Source organism: Melozone crissalis, unplaced genomic scaffold (assembly GCF_028551555.1).
Source record: "Melozone crissalis strain CALT ecotype California unplaced genomic scaffold, PUWL_Pcris_2 ptg000007l_1, whole genome shotgun sequence".
Classification (NCBI taxonomy): domain Eukaryota; kingdom Metazoa; phylum Chordata; class Aves; order Passeriformes; family Passerellidae; genus Melozone; species Melozone crissalis.
In genome coordinates, this window is record NW_026535785.1 from 19252946 (window position 1) to 19265623 (window position 12678).

At 50.9% G+C, this 12678-nt stretch overlaps 1 protein-coding gene across 3 annotated transcripts in view; it reads left to right on the top strand.

The window, feature by feature from the left end:
* The window catches only part of KCTD15 (potassium channel tetramerization domain containing 15), a 246501-nt gene that overhangs the window by 221720 nt on the left and 12103 nt on the right, over positions 1-12678 (top strand). For all 3 annotated transcript variants that reach the window (XM_054296420.1, XM_054296419.1, XM_054296418.1), the window contains exon 3: positions 9119-9263. In XM_054296420.1, coding sequence (XP_054152395.1) covers positions 9119-9263 — 145 coding nt within the window. The remainder of the gene's footprint in view (positions 1-9118; positions 9264-12678) is intronic.

Genomic DNA, 12678 nt, shown 5'->3' on the forward strand with positions numbered 1-12678 from the left:
GTGTTTGGTCTGCTCATGGTGATTGTCTGAGCCCTCCTCCCCCTCCTCCTCCTCCTCCTCCTGCTCCTCCTCCTGTTGGGATGTGTGGCCCAAGGGATGCAGGGCCCGAGTGGCTCCTGACTGCTGAGAGAACTTGTTCATTCAGGAAAAGACTCAAATTTCTCTGCTTGGGATAATGTTTCCACTTCTTGTCTCACCTGCTAATTTATGTCATTGATACTGTTTCTACAAGTTAAGGGATAAGTATAATGCATCAGGCTATGAATACACACACATTGCCAGGAAGTTATATATCAAAGTCCTCTGCTGAAGTGTCTCAAATGTGTAGATAGGCTGTAAACAACAAGCATCTCTCACCCTTACCATGAATTCTTTGTGGTATTGCAAAAATAATAGGTAATTTCCACTTCAGTGGATTTTATTGCCTGTTGCTCCAGTGGACTTTAATTGATAGTAACAGTGAACAGAAAACAGAATTGTCCATGGCTTTCTTTTAACTACAAAATCCATTCTATACCTAATTTTGCTTTTTTAGTGGTGGCATAGAAAGAAGAAAGAAAATCCTCCCAGAGCTTCCTAAGAATGATTCTGCATGGTAGATGATAATGTTCTTTATGGATTATTGACTTTTAAAAATACATGTTGATACTATATAGACTAGCTCTGATCTGTAACAAAAATAGATATCCTAGCCTGAACAGCAAAATGTGAAGTATTAAATGTGGGTAATAGATCCTGCAGTTCCTTCAGGTGCTCAGTGGTAATGAGTGTAATATCCTGCAGAAGCATGGCAAAGGGAGCATATGGCTCAAAAACTCCTGTGGCATTCCAGGGTCAGCACTGGGAGGCAGGAGCAGGAGGTTACAGGAATTGGAGGTGGATAAACACCCATTACTTTCAGAGTTCCCTCCTTGCAGTGAGCTGACCCTGCCTGGACTCCACAGCTGCTCTCCCACCCCTGCACAGCTGGACAGGCACAGAAAATGCAGTGAAGGTTCATGAGTTAAACAGCAGGAGAGATCACTCAGGAAATACCATCAAAGGCAAAACAGGCTGGAATTAGAGGTATTAATTGGATTTATTTCTAACAAACTCAGAGCAGGATAATGAGAAGTAAGATAAACCCTTCCCCCCCCATGGCACAGGGATTCAGGGAATGGGGCTTTTGGTCAGTCCATGCCCCAGAGCCTCCCCTGCTGCCCAGGGACAGGGGCTCTTCCCCTGCAGTGCTGTGGGGTCCCTCCCACAGGGGAGTTCTGCAGGAACTTCTCCAGCTTGGCTCCATCTCATGAGCAGCAGCTCTCAGTGCCCTGCTGCAGCCTGAGTCCCTCCCAGGGCACAGAGTCCTCCCAAACCTGCTGGGATGGGTCTGTCTGTGCAGGGCTGCAGTGTCCAAGGACAGGCTGCTCCAGCCTGGGAACAGGGCCCCTCTGTCCCCTGGGTCTGCCACAGGGTCACAGCCTCACCCAGGGATGCCCTGCTCTGGTGTGGGCACCTCCCCAGGGCTGGGGGTGCATTCTGCATATCCTGTGGATCCCTGCATCCCCCCATGGATCCCCATTCCCTGTGGGTGGATCTCTGCATCCCCCTGGATCCCCAGGGCTGTGGGTGGATCTCTGCATCCCCATGGATCCCCATTCCCTGGGGGTGGATCTCTGCATCCCCCTGGATCCCCATTCCCTGGGGGTGGATCTCTGCATCCCCCTGGATCCCCATTCCCTGGGGGTGGATCTCTGCATCCCCATGGATCCCCAGGGCTGCAGGACACAGCTGTCTCACCCTGGTCTCACCCTGGCTGCAGAGGAGCCCCAGCTCTGGCCCCTGAAGCACCTCCTGTCCCTCCTTCCCCACTGCTCCTGGTGTCTCCAGGTTGTTTCCCTCACATGTTCTCACCCTGCTCTCCTCTGGCCACAATTACAGCTGTGCAGTAACTTTTTTATCTTTTTCAATCTGTGATCACAGAGGTGTTCCCACCATTGCTAATTGGCCCAGCCTTGGCCAGAGCTCCATCAGCCTTTGGAGCAGCCAGGGGTTGGCTCTGCAGATGCTGAGGAAGCTTCTGGAAGCTCCTCAGAGAAGCCACCCCTGGAGCCCCTGTGGGCCCAAAGCTAGGCCGTACCAACCCAATTCACTCCTCCTTCTGCTGAGGCCGAGCCATCCTGCTTCATGCTCTTGTTAAAAATTGAGGTTTTACATCCCTGTGTTGTCCTCACAGGTCAGTTTTGGTTTGGACAGCTGTGGTGGCTCACTGTGTGCACAGAAGTGACACTCTGGGGCTGAGTGAGGCTGTGGGACACTGGCACTGGGCCTGCCCTGCTCAAGGGTGGGTGAGAAGGAGGAGGAGCTGGGGCCAGGGTGGGTTGGCCATGGAGTGCTGGGGGACCTGTGTGACACCCAGGCTTGGTGCCTGCACTCACCTGGGGCTGGGAGCTGGTACCTGCTCTGGAACCTGCCAGAAGCTCCTGTGGGGCTCCCTCTGTGCCCTCAGGCCCCCGTGGCTGCCTGGATGTCACGTTTGCAGAGCAGCAGTTCATACCCACAGTTTAACACTCAGGCTCTCACACACAGTTTTCCCTCTTCACTGTACAAATAAAATAGGCTTAAAATTCTCCCCAGCCCAAACACCCTGCAAGCCTACACCCCCTGCAGCAGTCCCAGGGGTGAAGATGTCCTGGATTGAAGAAGCTGCAGGGTGAAGCCTCCCAGGGTTGCTGCAGCACAGGGCAGCCAGGCTGGGTGGGCACTGACCCTGCTGCAGTCCTTGCCTCTCCTCAGCTGCGCAAGGGCTCAAAATCACTGCCCAGAGAGCAGGGAGGGAAGGTGTGGCACAGCTGGCACACTCATTGCAGCTGAAGGTTTAAGCTGAGGCAGATCAGAGAACCTCCTGCAGGCAGCTGTAACTCCAGCCACGTTCCTCAGCGCGCAGGGCGTGAGGGAGCTTGTGCCTGGCAGGGCCTCCCACCCCTCTCTGAACTCATGCCAGGGCACCAGGGCAGGAGACTCCCATCTGCTGGGTTACCCCTGTCCTCCCCTGGCCAGCCTGGCCTGCTTTCCAGACAGCCTGGCTGGTTTGAGGCTCCTCCCTGCAGGTGCTTTCCCCGTTCTGCTTCGCTTTGCTGGGAACTTGTGCACAAATCCAAACAGTTCTATAGGAATAATGGAAACAGGAAAAGCAGTGCTGGGAATGACTGGCAGCACTGCCCACTGCCCACCCAGCCTGGGCTGCTCCAGCTGGGCTGTGGCAGTGCCAGCAGAGAGCTGGGCAAGCCCTTGAGAGGCTTCCACAGTGCTCTCCTGTTGGGATCTCTCACTGCGCAGAGTCATCCTGAGATTGTTCAAAGTCTCTTTTCCCAGCCCGGTGCTTGAAGAAGCAGTCAGGGCTCTTCATTTCTCGGTCTCAAGGTTGTTTATTGTTCCTTATCTATAAAATTCTTTCTCCTGCCCTGCCCAGGTCCATCCAGCAGGACAGTTCCAGGCACTCTGCCTGCCCCCAGGGCAGTGTTATGGCTTTATACTAAAAACTACGTGTGCAATGTTTACAATTACTTCCCAATACCTGTAACCTATGTTAGACAGTGAGCTTCTACTCTAAACCAATATAAAAGTGCCACCACCACAGCAGAAGATGGAGGCCAAGAAGAAGAAGGAGAAAGGCTGGACATGCCCAGTTCCCTCCATCTTGTCCCCTGAATCCCCATTCTAAAAACCCCCAAATCCACTTTTCCACCCCACTATCATTCTACTTAATTTGTCGTGGCTTGCAGATCTTCATCTCAGGTTGGTAATTTGCTCCATAGGTCATAATCAAAACCACAGGGGCATCCTGGGCTCTGTGCCAGGGTCTCTGAGCCCCCTGGCAGGGTCTGGGCTGCCCAGGACAGACAGAGGGATGCTCTGGGCCCTGCCACTGTCCCAGCATGTGTGCCCTGTGACAGGACAGGGAGCAGGCTCTGACAGACACAGCCCTGTGAGCAGCAGTGCCAGACACACAGTGAGGCCTGTCAAGCACCTCTGCTCCCATTCATGGCATTTTTTTCTCTTCCAAGCAGATAACATTATCTATCCTGCCCACCTTGAGCAAATATTTGAGAGACAAGCAGCACTGTTTGTGCTCAGCAGCGAGGACTGGACTCTGCTCAGCGCCAGGGACGCTTTGCTGCTGTGTCCTGCAGGGCAGGTGCAGGTCAAGCTCAGTGTCCCACCTCTAACCAGCCCTGTTCTCCCTCTCTGTGGCATTTCCAAAAGCCAGGCAGAGCTGAGAGCCCCCATAAAGCCCAGGGAGCTCTGCAGAGCTCGCTGTGTTTGCACTGAAGGCACATACAGGGCAGGTCCAGCAGGGAGGACACCAGGGGCTGCAGGACAGCCCCACCACATTTGCAGGACCCACAGACAGGCATTTCTCTCTTCTCCCCCTGCCCTCCCACAAAATGAGGAGAGAGACACATTTAATGACAGTTTGCTGAAATGTGTGTTCCCTGCTGATTTGACATTGGGCAGAAAAAGTGTCTACAAAATCAATTTTTAATAAATGTAAACAACTAAATTATGAATGACAAGAATATCACTGAACACTTAAATATTAATCATGTAATTACTTAAATTAATACTTTTAGTGCAATATTGTGATAGAGAGTTCTGCTTAGGCAGTGTCGCTGTGCTGGTCAGAGCAGGGCACAGGGACCACAGGACACAGTGCCCCCACAGCAGGGGGACCTGGGGGCTTTGGGGCCTCATGTGCCACAGCCCCACTTGCTGATTGTCCCACAGGTCCCACAATACTGGGTGTTCTTCTTAAGACCTCTGGAACCAGATTGATTAGGAAATAGCTTGTATTTTCTGTTCAAAATAAAGCTGTCAAGAAAACAGCTGAACTGGCCCAAACCAGAGAGCAAGCTGCCCCACTCCAGAAACTTTTCTGTCCCAAAGTGCCCTGAAACTGCCCAGCAGCTGTGTGTGATGTGCAGAGCCGCAAGTGTGCTCAGTGATGCCATAGGTGTGCTCGGTGATGGTTTTTGGGATGACCAGAGGTGCTCTGGAGGGATCTGGGGAGCCAAAAGACCTGTCTGCCTCTGAAATGGAGCTGGGGGAGTTGCTGAAGCATGTGGTGCGTCCTGAGCTCTGCTCTGGGGCTGCACTCCCTGCCCTGCAGCCCCTTCTGTGCTCCTGCTTGCACAGGCTGGAAAATTGGTCCCCAGGATTCAGGGGGCAGCAGCCCTCTGTAGATACTTGCAGGCAGCACAGGGCTTCTTTCCTTGCCCAAAAAAACTAAAGAAAAGAATTTACTGGCACTCTTGTCCTTGTGGGTTGGCTGTCTTTGTTGTTTGTTTTTAATCTAATAAAAGAAGATCTTAATATCATGGCAAAATTGGTGCAAAGCTGGAAACTCACCCCCGGGCGTTTTGGCGAAACATGATTGAAAATGTGAAAGCCTTTAGCAGAAACAACAAAAGCACAAAGAAACAGCAGGGATGGGATCAACAGGTTCTGTGCTGGCTCTTGGGAGAGGCAGGGCTGGAGGTGCCAGGCTGGACAGCAGCCCTGTGGTGGCTCTGTGGCTGGGAGCCCTGGGGGCTGGGTGGGCAGCACTGCAGAGCAGGGATCAGGAGCTGGGAAAAGCACCTTGCTGGGAGGGCAGGAGCAAGCAAGGAGCAAGAAGAGGGGACTGGGAGGATCTGAGCTCTGGCCAGGGTGGTGGAGGCCATGGAAGGACACACTTGGCATCCTTGGGCTGGCAGCTGCTGGAGCTGGTCCTGCCTCAGTCTGCTGCTCCCTGTGTGGAAATTCCGTGTTGGACACAGATGATACAAGTGCTTCTAAATGAGAAAGTGAAGCATCTCCTGCTAAAGGTGGGGGTGCTGAAGGATGTTCATTGTTCAGACTCGCCCTTGCTGCAGATCCCAGTGCAGCTCCTTTGCCTTTTCTCCCCTCCCTGTGCCTCCTCACAGGCAGCACTGGCCGTACATTCCTGTGTGCCATAGGCAGAGGCCTCCTCAAAGTGCTAATTTATCCACCAGTACAGTGCTGGTTGCCATGACCACCCATAAAAACAACATTTTCAGGGTGCCTTGTGCCCAGTCTGAGCTGCAGCGGCTCCCCATGGGTTTAACCTCACAGCACAGGGTGGGTCCCTGGAGGGAGCAGCTCCCTGAGGCTGCCAGCCGGGCTGTGCCTTGTTTCTGACTGATCATCAGCACATCTGGACAGGGCAAACCCTTCCTGTCCCCCTGCTCTTGCTGGCCTGCCAGCCTGAGTGCATTTTGCTTCTCATTTTGTTCTGGCACCACAGACCCATCCACGGAGAGCTCTGTGTCTCTGTGCAGAGCATGGAGCTGCTCCTGGTCACTGTGCTCCTTCCCACAGCCTCACACAGGGACAGGAATCCTGTCAGGAACTGTCCATTTGAGTCCATTTGTGCTCTCCCAGCATTGCATTTCCCAAAGGACTTTCCCAGGTGTGGTTTGAGCTGTGAGATGGGAGGAGAGGGAGCTCTTTCCACATGCAGCATTACAACACGCTGCCCTGAAGTTGGTTCTTGGAACGTAGCATCCCCTAAAATGTCAAATAAATCCTTAAACTATTCATCACTCTGTTTTTGGGGTGGCAGTTAAGTCTTTCAACACTCTGTGAGTTTCTTTCCCCAGCAGTAATTTTGCTGGTGAAGAAATACAGCTCAGGGCACTCCACAAAGCGGAGCCTCAAAATTCATGTTTTGTTTTCATTACCAAAAAAATGCTTTACTACATTAAAGAGTGGCCCATTAAAATGTTGTACCCTGTCTTCTGTGCACCCTGTAGTTGTTGGCAAGCCTTCCCCTGTGCCCGTGCAGAGCAGCTTTGCCTCTGCAGCCTCCAGAGAAAGGGCAGCACAGGGGAGGAGGCTGCAGCCACAGCTCAGCTTGCTCACATGCAAGATCTCAAAACTTCCAATAGCCATGCAAATTGACTCAGTAAATGTATATACTGAAGCCTAAGCTATCAGTGCTTCCTCTGCTTTCAGTGTATCCCAGCACAGCACAGTGCCAAAGGAAATAAATTAACTGTCTGGGTCCTGGAGTAAAGTGTGAGTCTGTACAGAGCAGTGTGTTCAACTGTCTTGGGCAAATGGCCCTAAAATAACAACAAAAAAGAGCACAGTGGATTACAGGAGTCTTACTGAACCTTGGAATTATATGAATGAAATGTTGCCAGGTGAACTGGATGGCATTCCCTGATACTGTAGGAACACTGGAGGTTGGAGAAAACAGTAAATGTTGTAATTGAGGTTTGGGAAAGCACTTGGTTATTCTCACAAGTAACCCAGACTAGCTGGATGCTGGCATGAAAGCAGGCAGCAAAACCTGCAGCTTCCTTAGTTAAGAGGGCAGAAAGGTTTTTTAGCAAAATTCAGTGGAGACTTACCAAGTCCAGCTCTATTTATTATTTCCACATTTTATTTAGATACAGATGGCGCATCAATAAATTTACAGCCATATCAGCAAGTTAGATCAGAGCAAGGTGCAGCTGTGGGCCAGGGCCCAGGGCACAGCAGGAGCAGCAGTGGGGCAGCAAACCTGCAAACCTGACCCTGGGTGGGCACTGGGGTCACCCCTGAGCTGGGCTGCAGCTTGGGATGGGACAAGGGGGCAGCCAGGCTGGGCTGCAGCAGTGTGGGCATGGCCTGCAGCAGGGTTTGATTTCTTGTTTTGCAGGGAAGGGGGGAGCCCTGCCCTGGTCTCAGCTCTTCTGGGTGTTTGGAAGGGCTGGCTGATAGTGAAATGCAGCCAGCTGTGGGATGGCCTCCCTGGGAAATGGAGGAGTCCTCCTGGCAGGATTATTTAAGGCTGGACTTTGAAAGATGAGCCACTGTGCAGTGGGGAACAATGCTGCCCTGTCAGAGAGATGGACTCAATTACTTAATAGGTCGTTGCTGTCTGTCTCCTGCGTTTTCCCTTTCAAGAACATACATTCAGCTGGGTTATTTCTCATGGGAAGACAAAGCCTTGGGAGAGGAGGGGAGAGCCTGGAGGAGCAGCAGCCAGGCAGATGCTGGTTTGCTCTGTGTGGAGCAGGCTCTGGAAATACCTGGAGTGCTGTGGCTGATGTGGTCCTTTGGTCCCATAATCAGCTGATCCCCTGGTTTCACAGGTCTTGCTCCCATTTTTTTTCCTCACAAAAGATTTTCCAGGGTGCTCTCCCCCCACCAGGCTCATCCCCAGCACTGCTGCTGGTGACACTGTGGGGCTGCATGGGCCACTGGTTTCTGGTTTTGTGCATTGGATGGACACTGACAGCTTCATCCAGCCCATCCCAGTGCCTGGGCAGCCTCTCCTCCAGCACAGAAAGGCTTGGAGGGTGTTTGATCAAATGCCAGCCAGGCTGGAGGCCAGCTCATGGCCAGGAACCCATCCCTGGAGCAGCCACTTGGAGCAGGACATGGAGGGCAGGGACGTGTCACAGCCAGGGACTCGTGTTCTCCCCTGGGGCCCTGGGGTGAGCATTCCAGCTGTGGGGTGAGCATTCCAGCTGTGGTATGATCCTCCCCAGCATCCCTGGGGTGAGCATTCCAGCTGTGGGTGATTCTCCCAGGATCCCTGGGCTGAGCATTCCAGCTGTGGGGTGAGCATTCCAGCTGTGGGTGATTCTCCCAGGATCTCTGGGCTGAGCATTCCAGCTGTGGGGTGAGCATTCCAGCTGTGGTGTGATCCTCCCCAGCATCCCTGGGGTGAACATTCCAGCTGTGGGGTGAGTATTCCAGCTGTGGGCGATTCTCCCCAGCATCCCTGGGGTGAACATTCCAGCTGTGGGTGATTCTCCCAGGATCCCTGGGCTGAGCATTCCAGCTGTGGGTGATTCTCCCCAGGTTCCCTCTGGGGTGAACATTCCAGGTGTTTTCCAGCTGTGTCCATGGCCGTGCCTGGCTGGGCAGCAGAGCCTGGTCGGTGCCAGGGCAGCCCCTCAGTGCCCTCAGTGCCCCCAGCCAGGGCTCCTGCCCTCCTGCACGTGTTTGTCACCAAATTAACACCCTGCATAACCTTATGCACCTTGAATTGATGCACCTAAATTGGTTGTTCTCGAGCCCCGAGGGTGTGATGAGATTTTGTCTCTTTTGCCATTTCTTTTTCTCTTCTCTTTTTTCCCAGAATAAGTCGTCTGTTTAATGGCACAGAGCCCATTGTCCTGGACAGTTTAAAGCAGCATTATTTCATTGATCGAGATGGGGAGATTTTCAGATATATATTAAGCTTCCTAAGGACATCTAAGCTACTGCTCCCAGATGACTTTAAGGTAAGGAAAGCTAGAGTCTGCAATCTGTTTTTTTCCTCCCGTTCTGTCATTTGTTTTGGGGCAGGTTGGTTTGTATGCTTGACCTAAACACACTTAACTAAATGCTGCTGTTTATTTGTTAGGATTTTTAGTACTTGTGTATTATACCAGGGATGTTATTATTTAATAAATGGACCAGTGGTTGTCATGGATACAGAGAAAAGTTAAACGATGAAGCTTATAGCTAAATCAGTTTTTCTAAACTAATTGTATTTTCTCACATTTTTAGCTCATTTATCAGGGTATAACAACAATTAAGAAGCAGCATCAGCAACTTGCACTTAGCAGGGTTTAATGCTCAGGATCTGAAAGAAATGTTTCAAATTTGATACGCAGAGGACTTGAACTGTGTAAATCTTTTTCTTGTTGGTATAAAAATGAAACCCTTAAACAAGCCCATGAGGATTTGTGTTAGACATAACCACTGCACATGGTTTGATTTCAGGAAGTAATCAGCTCACAGTTAATGTCAAAATATTCTTGGGAGCTGGAATTGACTGAAGGCTTTTTAAGGAGCAGGACATGTTTTGTGTGAAGCCATGGTGCTGGTTGTTTCTCTGCAGGCCCTGATTTTTGTTTAAATGCTCTCCTTTTGGCCTGGTTTGTTTGGCTTTGCACTGTCATAGACATCCTTTATGACAAATCCTTTCCTTAGGATTTTTCCTCCTGAGAAGCTGGGAGGCCTCAGGAACAAAATGTAAACAATGGTTATCTGCTGCTGTGGAATGCAACAGGTGCATCTGGGATTGGCCCATGTTTGATGTTTGTAATTAATGGCCAATCACAGTCAGCTGGCTCGGACAGAGAGTCCAGGACACAAGCCTTTGTTATCATTCTTTGCTATTCTATTCTTAGCTAGCCTTCTGATTAAATCCTTTCTTCTATTCTTTTAGTATGGTTTTAATGTAATATACATCATAAAATAATAACTCAAGCCTTCTGAAACATGGAGTCAGATCCTGGTCTCTTCCCTCATCCTCAGACCCCTGTGAACACCATCACATTGCACTTAAAAAACTTCCAGCATTGCCACCCTGATGTAGGAAAATTAGAAGACAAAAGTGTCCGAACTGTAGGTGACAAGATTCAACAAAAGCACTTATTCCAGGGTGCAATGATGAATAAATTGGGATGGCAGATGGGGATCTGCTCAGTTAGAGGATGCAGAGCATTGCTAGGAAGGAAAACTCCTCCTTTCTCTGAAATGCCATTTCACTTTGTTGTACTGGCTGGGCACAGGATCCCTTGGTGAGTTGTGACTGAGTAAATCCAGAGTGCAGAGTGCTGCTTTGGAGCAGAGCTGCTCCTGGTGCTGCCAGCTCAGCCATCCTCACCTGAGGCAGGAGGACAATCCTGTCTGACCCCGTGGGAGGGTCTGCAGTCACACCTGCAGCACATCACAACCTGCAGGGACAGGTTCTGGCAGCCCTGGTTGGAGCTCCAGCCCAGAGGGGCTGCCCTGAGCACTGGGTGTTCCTGCATGGGCTGGGGGGAGAAAACTGCAGAGAAATGAGGGAAAACCCCAAACCTGTGTGTGGTGGTGGAGCTAAAGAGCAGAGCAGTCCTGGGGGATGCTGTAGTCCTTTAGGATGGATGAAGGGAAGGGTGGATGGAGAGGGGGAAGAGGCACAGGAGAGCAGCTGTGGTTTGGACAGTCCAGTGGGACAGTGTGAGGTGAGGCCACACCTGGAGTGCTGTGTCCAGTCTGTCCCCTCAGTCTGGGAAGGACTTTGAGATGTTTGCGCACATCCAGAGGAGGCAATGAGGCTGGAGAGGGGCTGGGAACACAAACCCTGTGAGGAACCCCTGAGGGAGCTGGGGGTGCTCAGCCCGGAGAAAAGGAGACTCAGGGGTGCCCCCATCACTCTGCACAGCTCCTGAAAGGTGCCTGTGCTCAGCTGGGGCTGGGCTCTTTCTCCAGCAGCACTGACACAACCAGAGCACACAGCCTCAAGCTGCACCGAGGGAAATACAGGCTGGAGATTGGGAAAAAGTTTTTTACAGAAAGGGTGATAAAGTTCTGGAATGGCTGCCCGGGGAGGTGGTGGAGTCACCATCCCTGGGTGTGTTTAACAAAGCCTGGATGTGGCACTGGGGGCCAGGGTTTGGTTGAAGTGTTGGGGCTGGGTTGAACTCCATGACCTTGAAGGTCTCTTCCAACCTGGTCATTCTGTGAATTCTGTGAAATCTGTGTAGAGAGGATAGGGGAGAAGAGCTGATCGTGGATATGGGGCTGATCACCAGCACCCAGATTCCAGAGGGGCTCAGTCCCAGAAGCAGCAGGTTTGGCTGGAGCCTGGAGGGCAGAGGATGCTCAGGGTTTGTGTGTGCAGGAGCCTGGCAGGGCTGGGGGGCTGTGCCTGCTCCCCATCCCCTGCACCTCAGCTCCTCCCTGGGAGAGCTCAGAGCAAACCCCAGGCTAATGAGGGCTCAGGAACAAAGCAAAGCCTTGCTAGGTGGGGAGTAACTAAATCAAAATGCATAGAAGAATGAATGCTCTGTAAAGCTGTATTAAAACTGCACTGTAAACGGATTTAACTTCACAGAAATCGTGTAATTTTGCCAGCATGATTAAAGTGACAGAAGACAATAATCAAAGGCAACAAATGGAATCACTTGGTGTTTCTAAATGCAAAACTCTATTTAAGGTATAAAACCTGACAGCTTTTCCAGTGAGACTTGCATTAAATGTTCTTTATGTCAAACAAAGCACTATCAAGTGTTTTGAATATTTATTAGTTTTTACCCCTTAATTTAATCAAGCAGTTTATTAGCCTCAAGGTTTAGCCAAGTTGCTTTTCAACTTGAATTGCTGCTCAGATGGTTATTTTGGAAAGTTTGGAATGTTAGTACCACACCAGCATTATTGTGTTTGCTATTTCAGTGTTGTTTTCAGACGAAGTTAACACTGAAATGCAGAGAAAGTGAGATGTGTGTTCCAAGGCTAGTGATTCTTTATTATCAAGTCTGATGGTGTGTTTACAGTGAATATTAATTACACTTGCAGCTACTACTAAGACAGAACTTGAAAGTGTCTCCCAGACCTTCCTGCTGGAGGTAGCACTGCTATGGTTGCTGTGATTTTCCCAATCTGCCCTCCCTGAGCCCCCCTGGCATCACAGGGGCTCCCCAGGACCTGTCCCCTTCACTGCCTAAGGGCACACAGAGCCAGGAGCTCCTGTGAGCCTTGTTTGAGACTCACTCCTGCTCTGAGAGCATCAGACACACACAGACACAGAAAATGTGAGTATTGTAGCACACAGACACAGACAGTGTGAATACTGGAGCAGGCACAGGCAATGTGAATATTGTAACAGACACTGCAATGTGAATATTGTAACACACAGACAATGTGAATATTGTAACACACAGACAC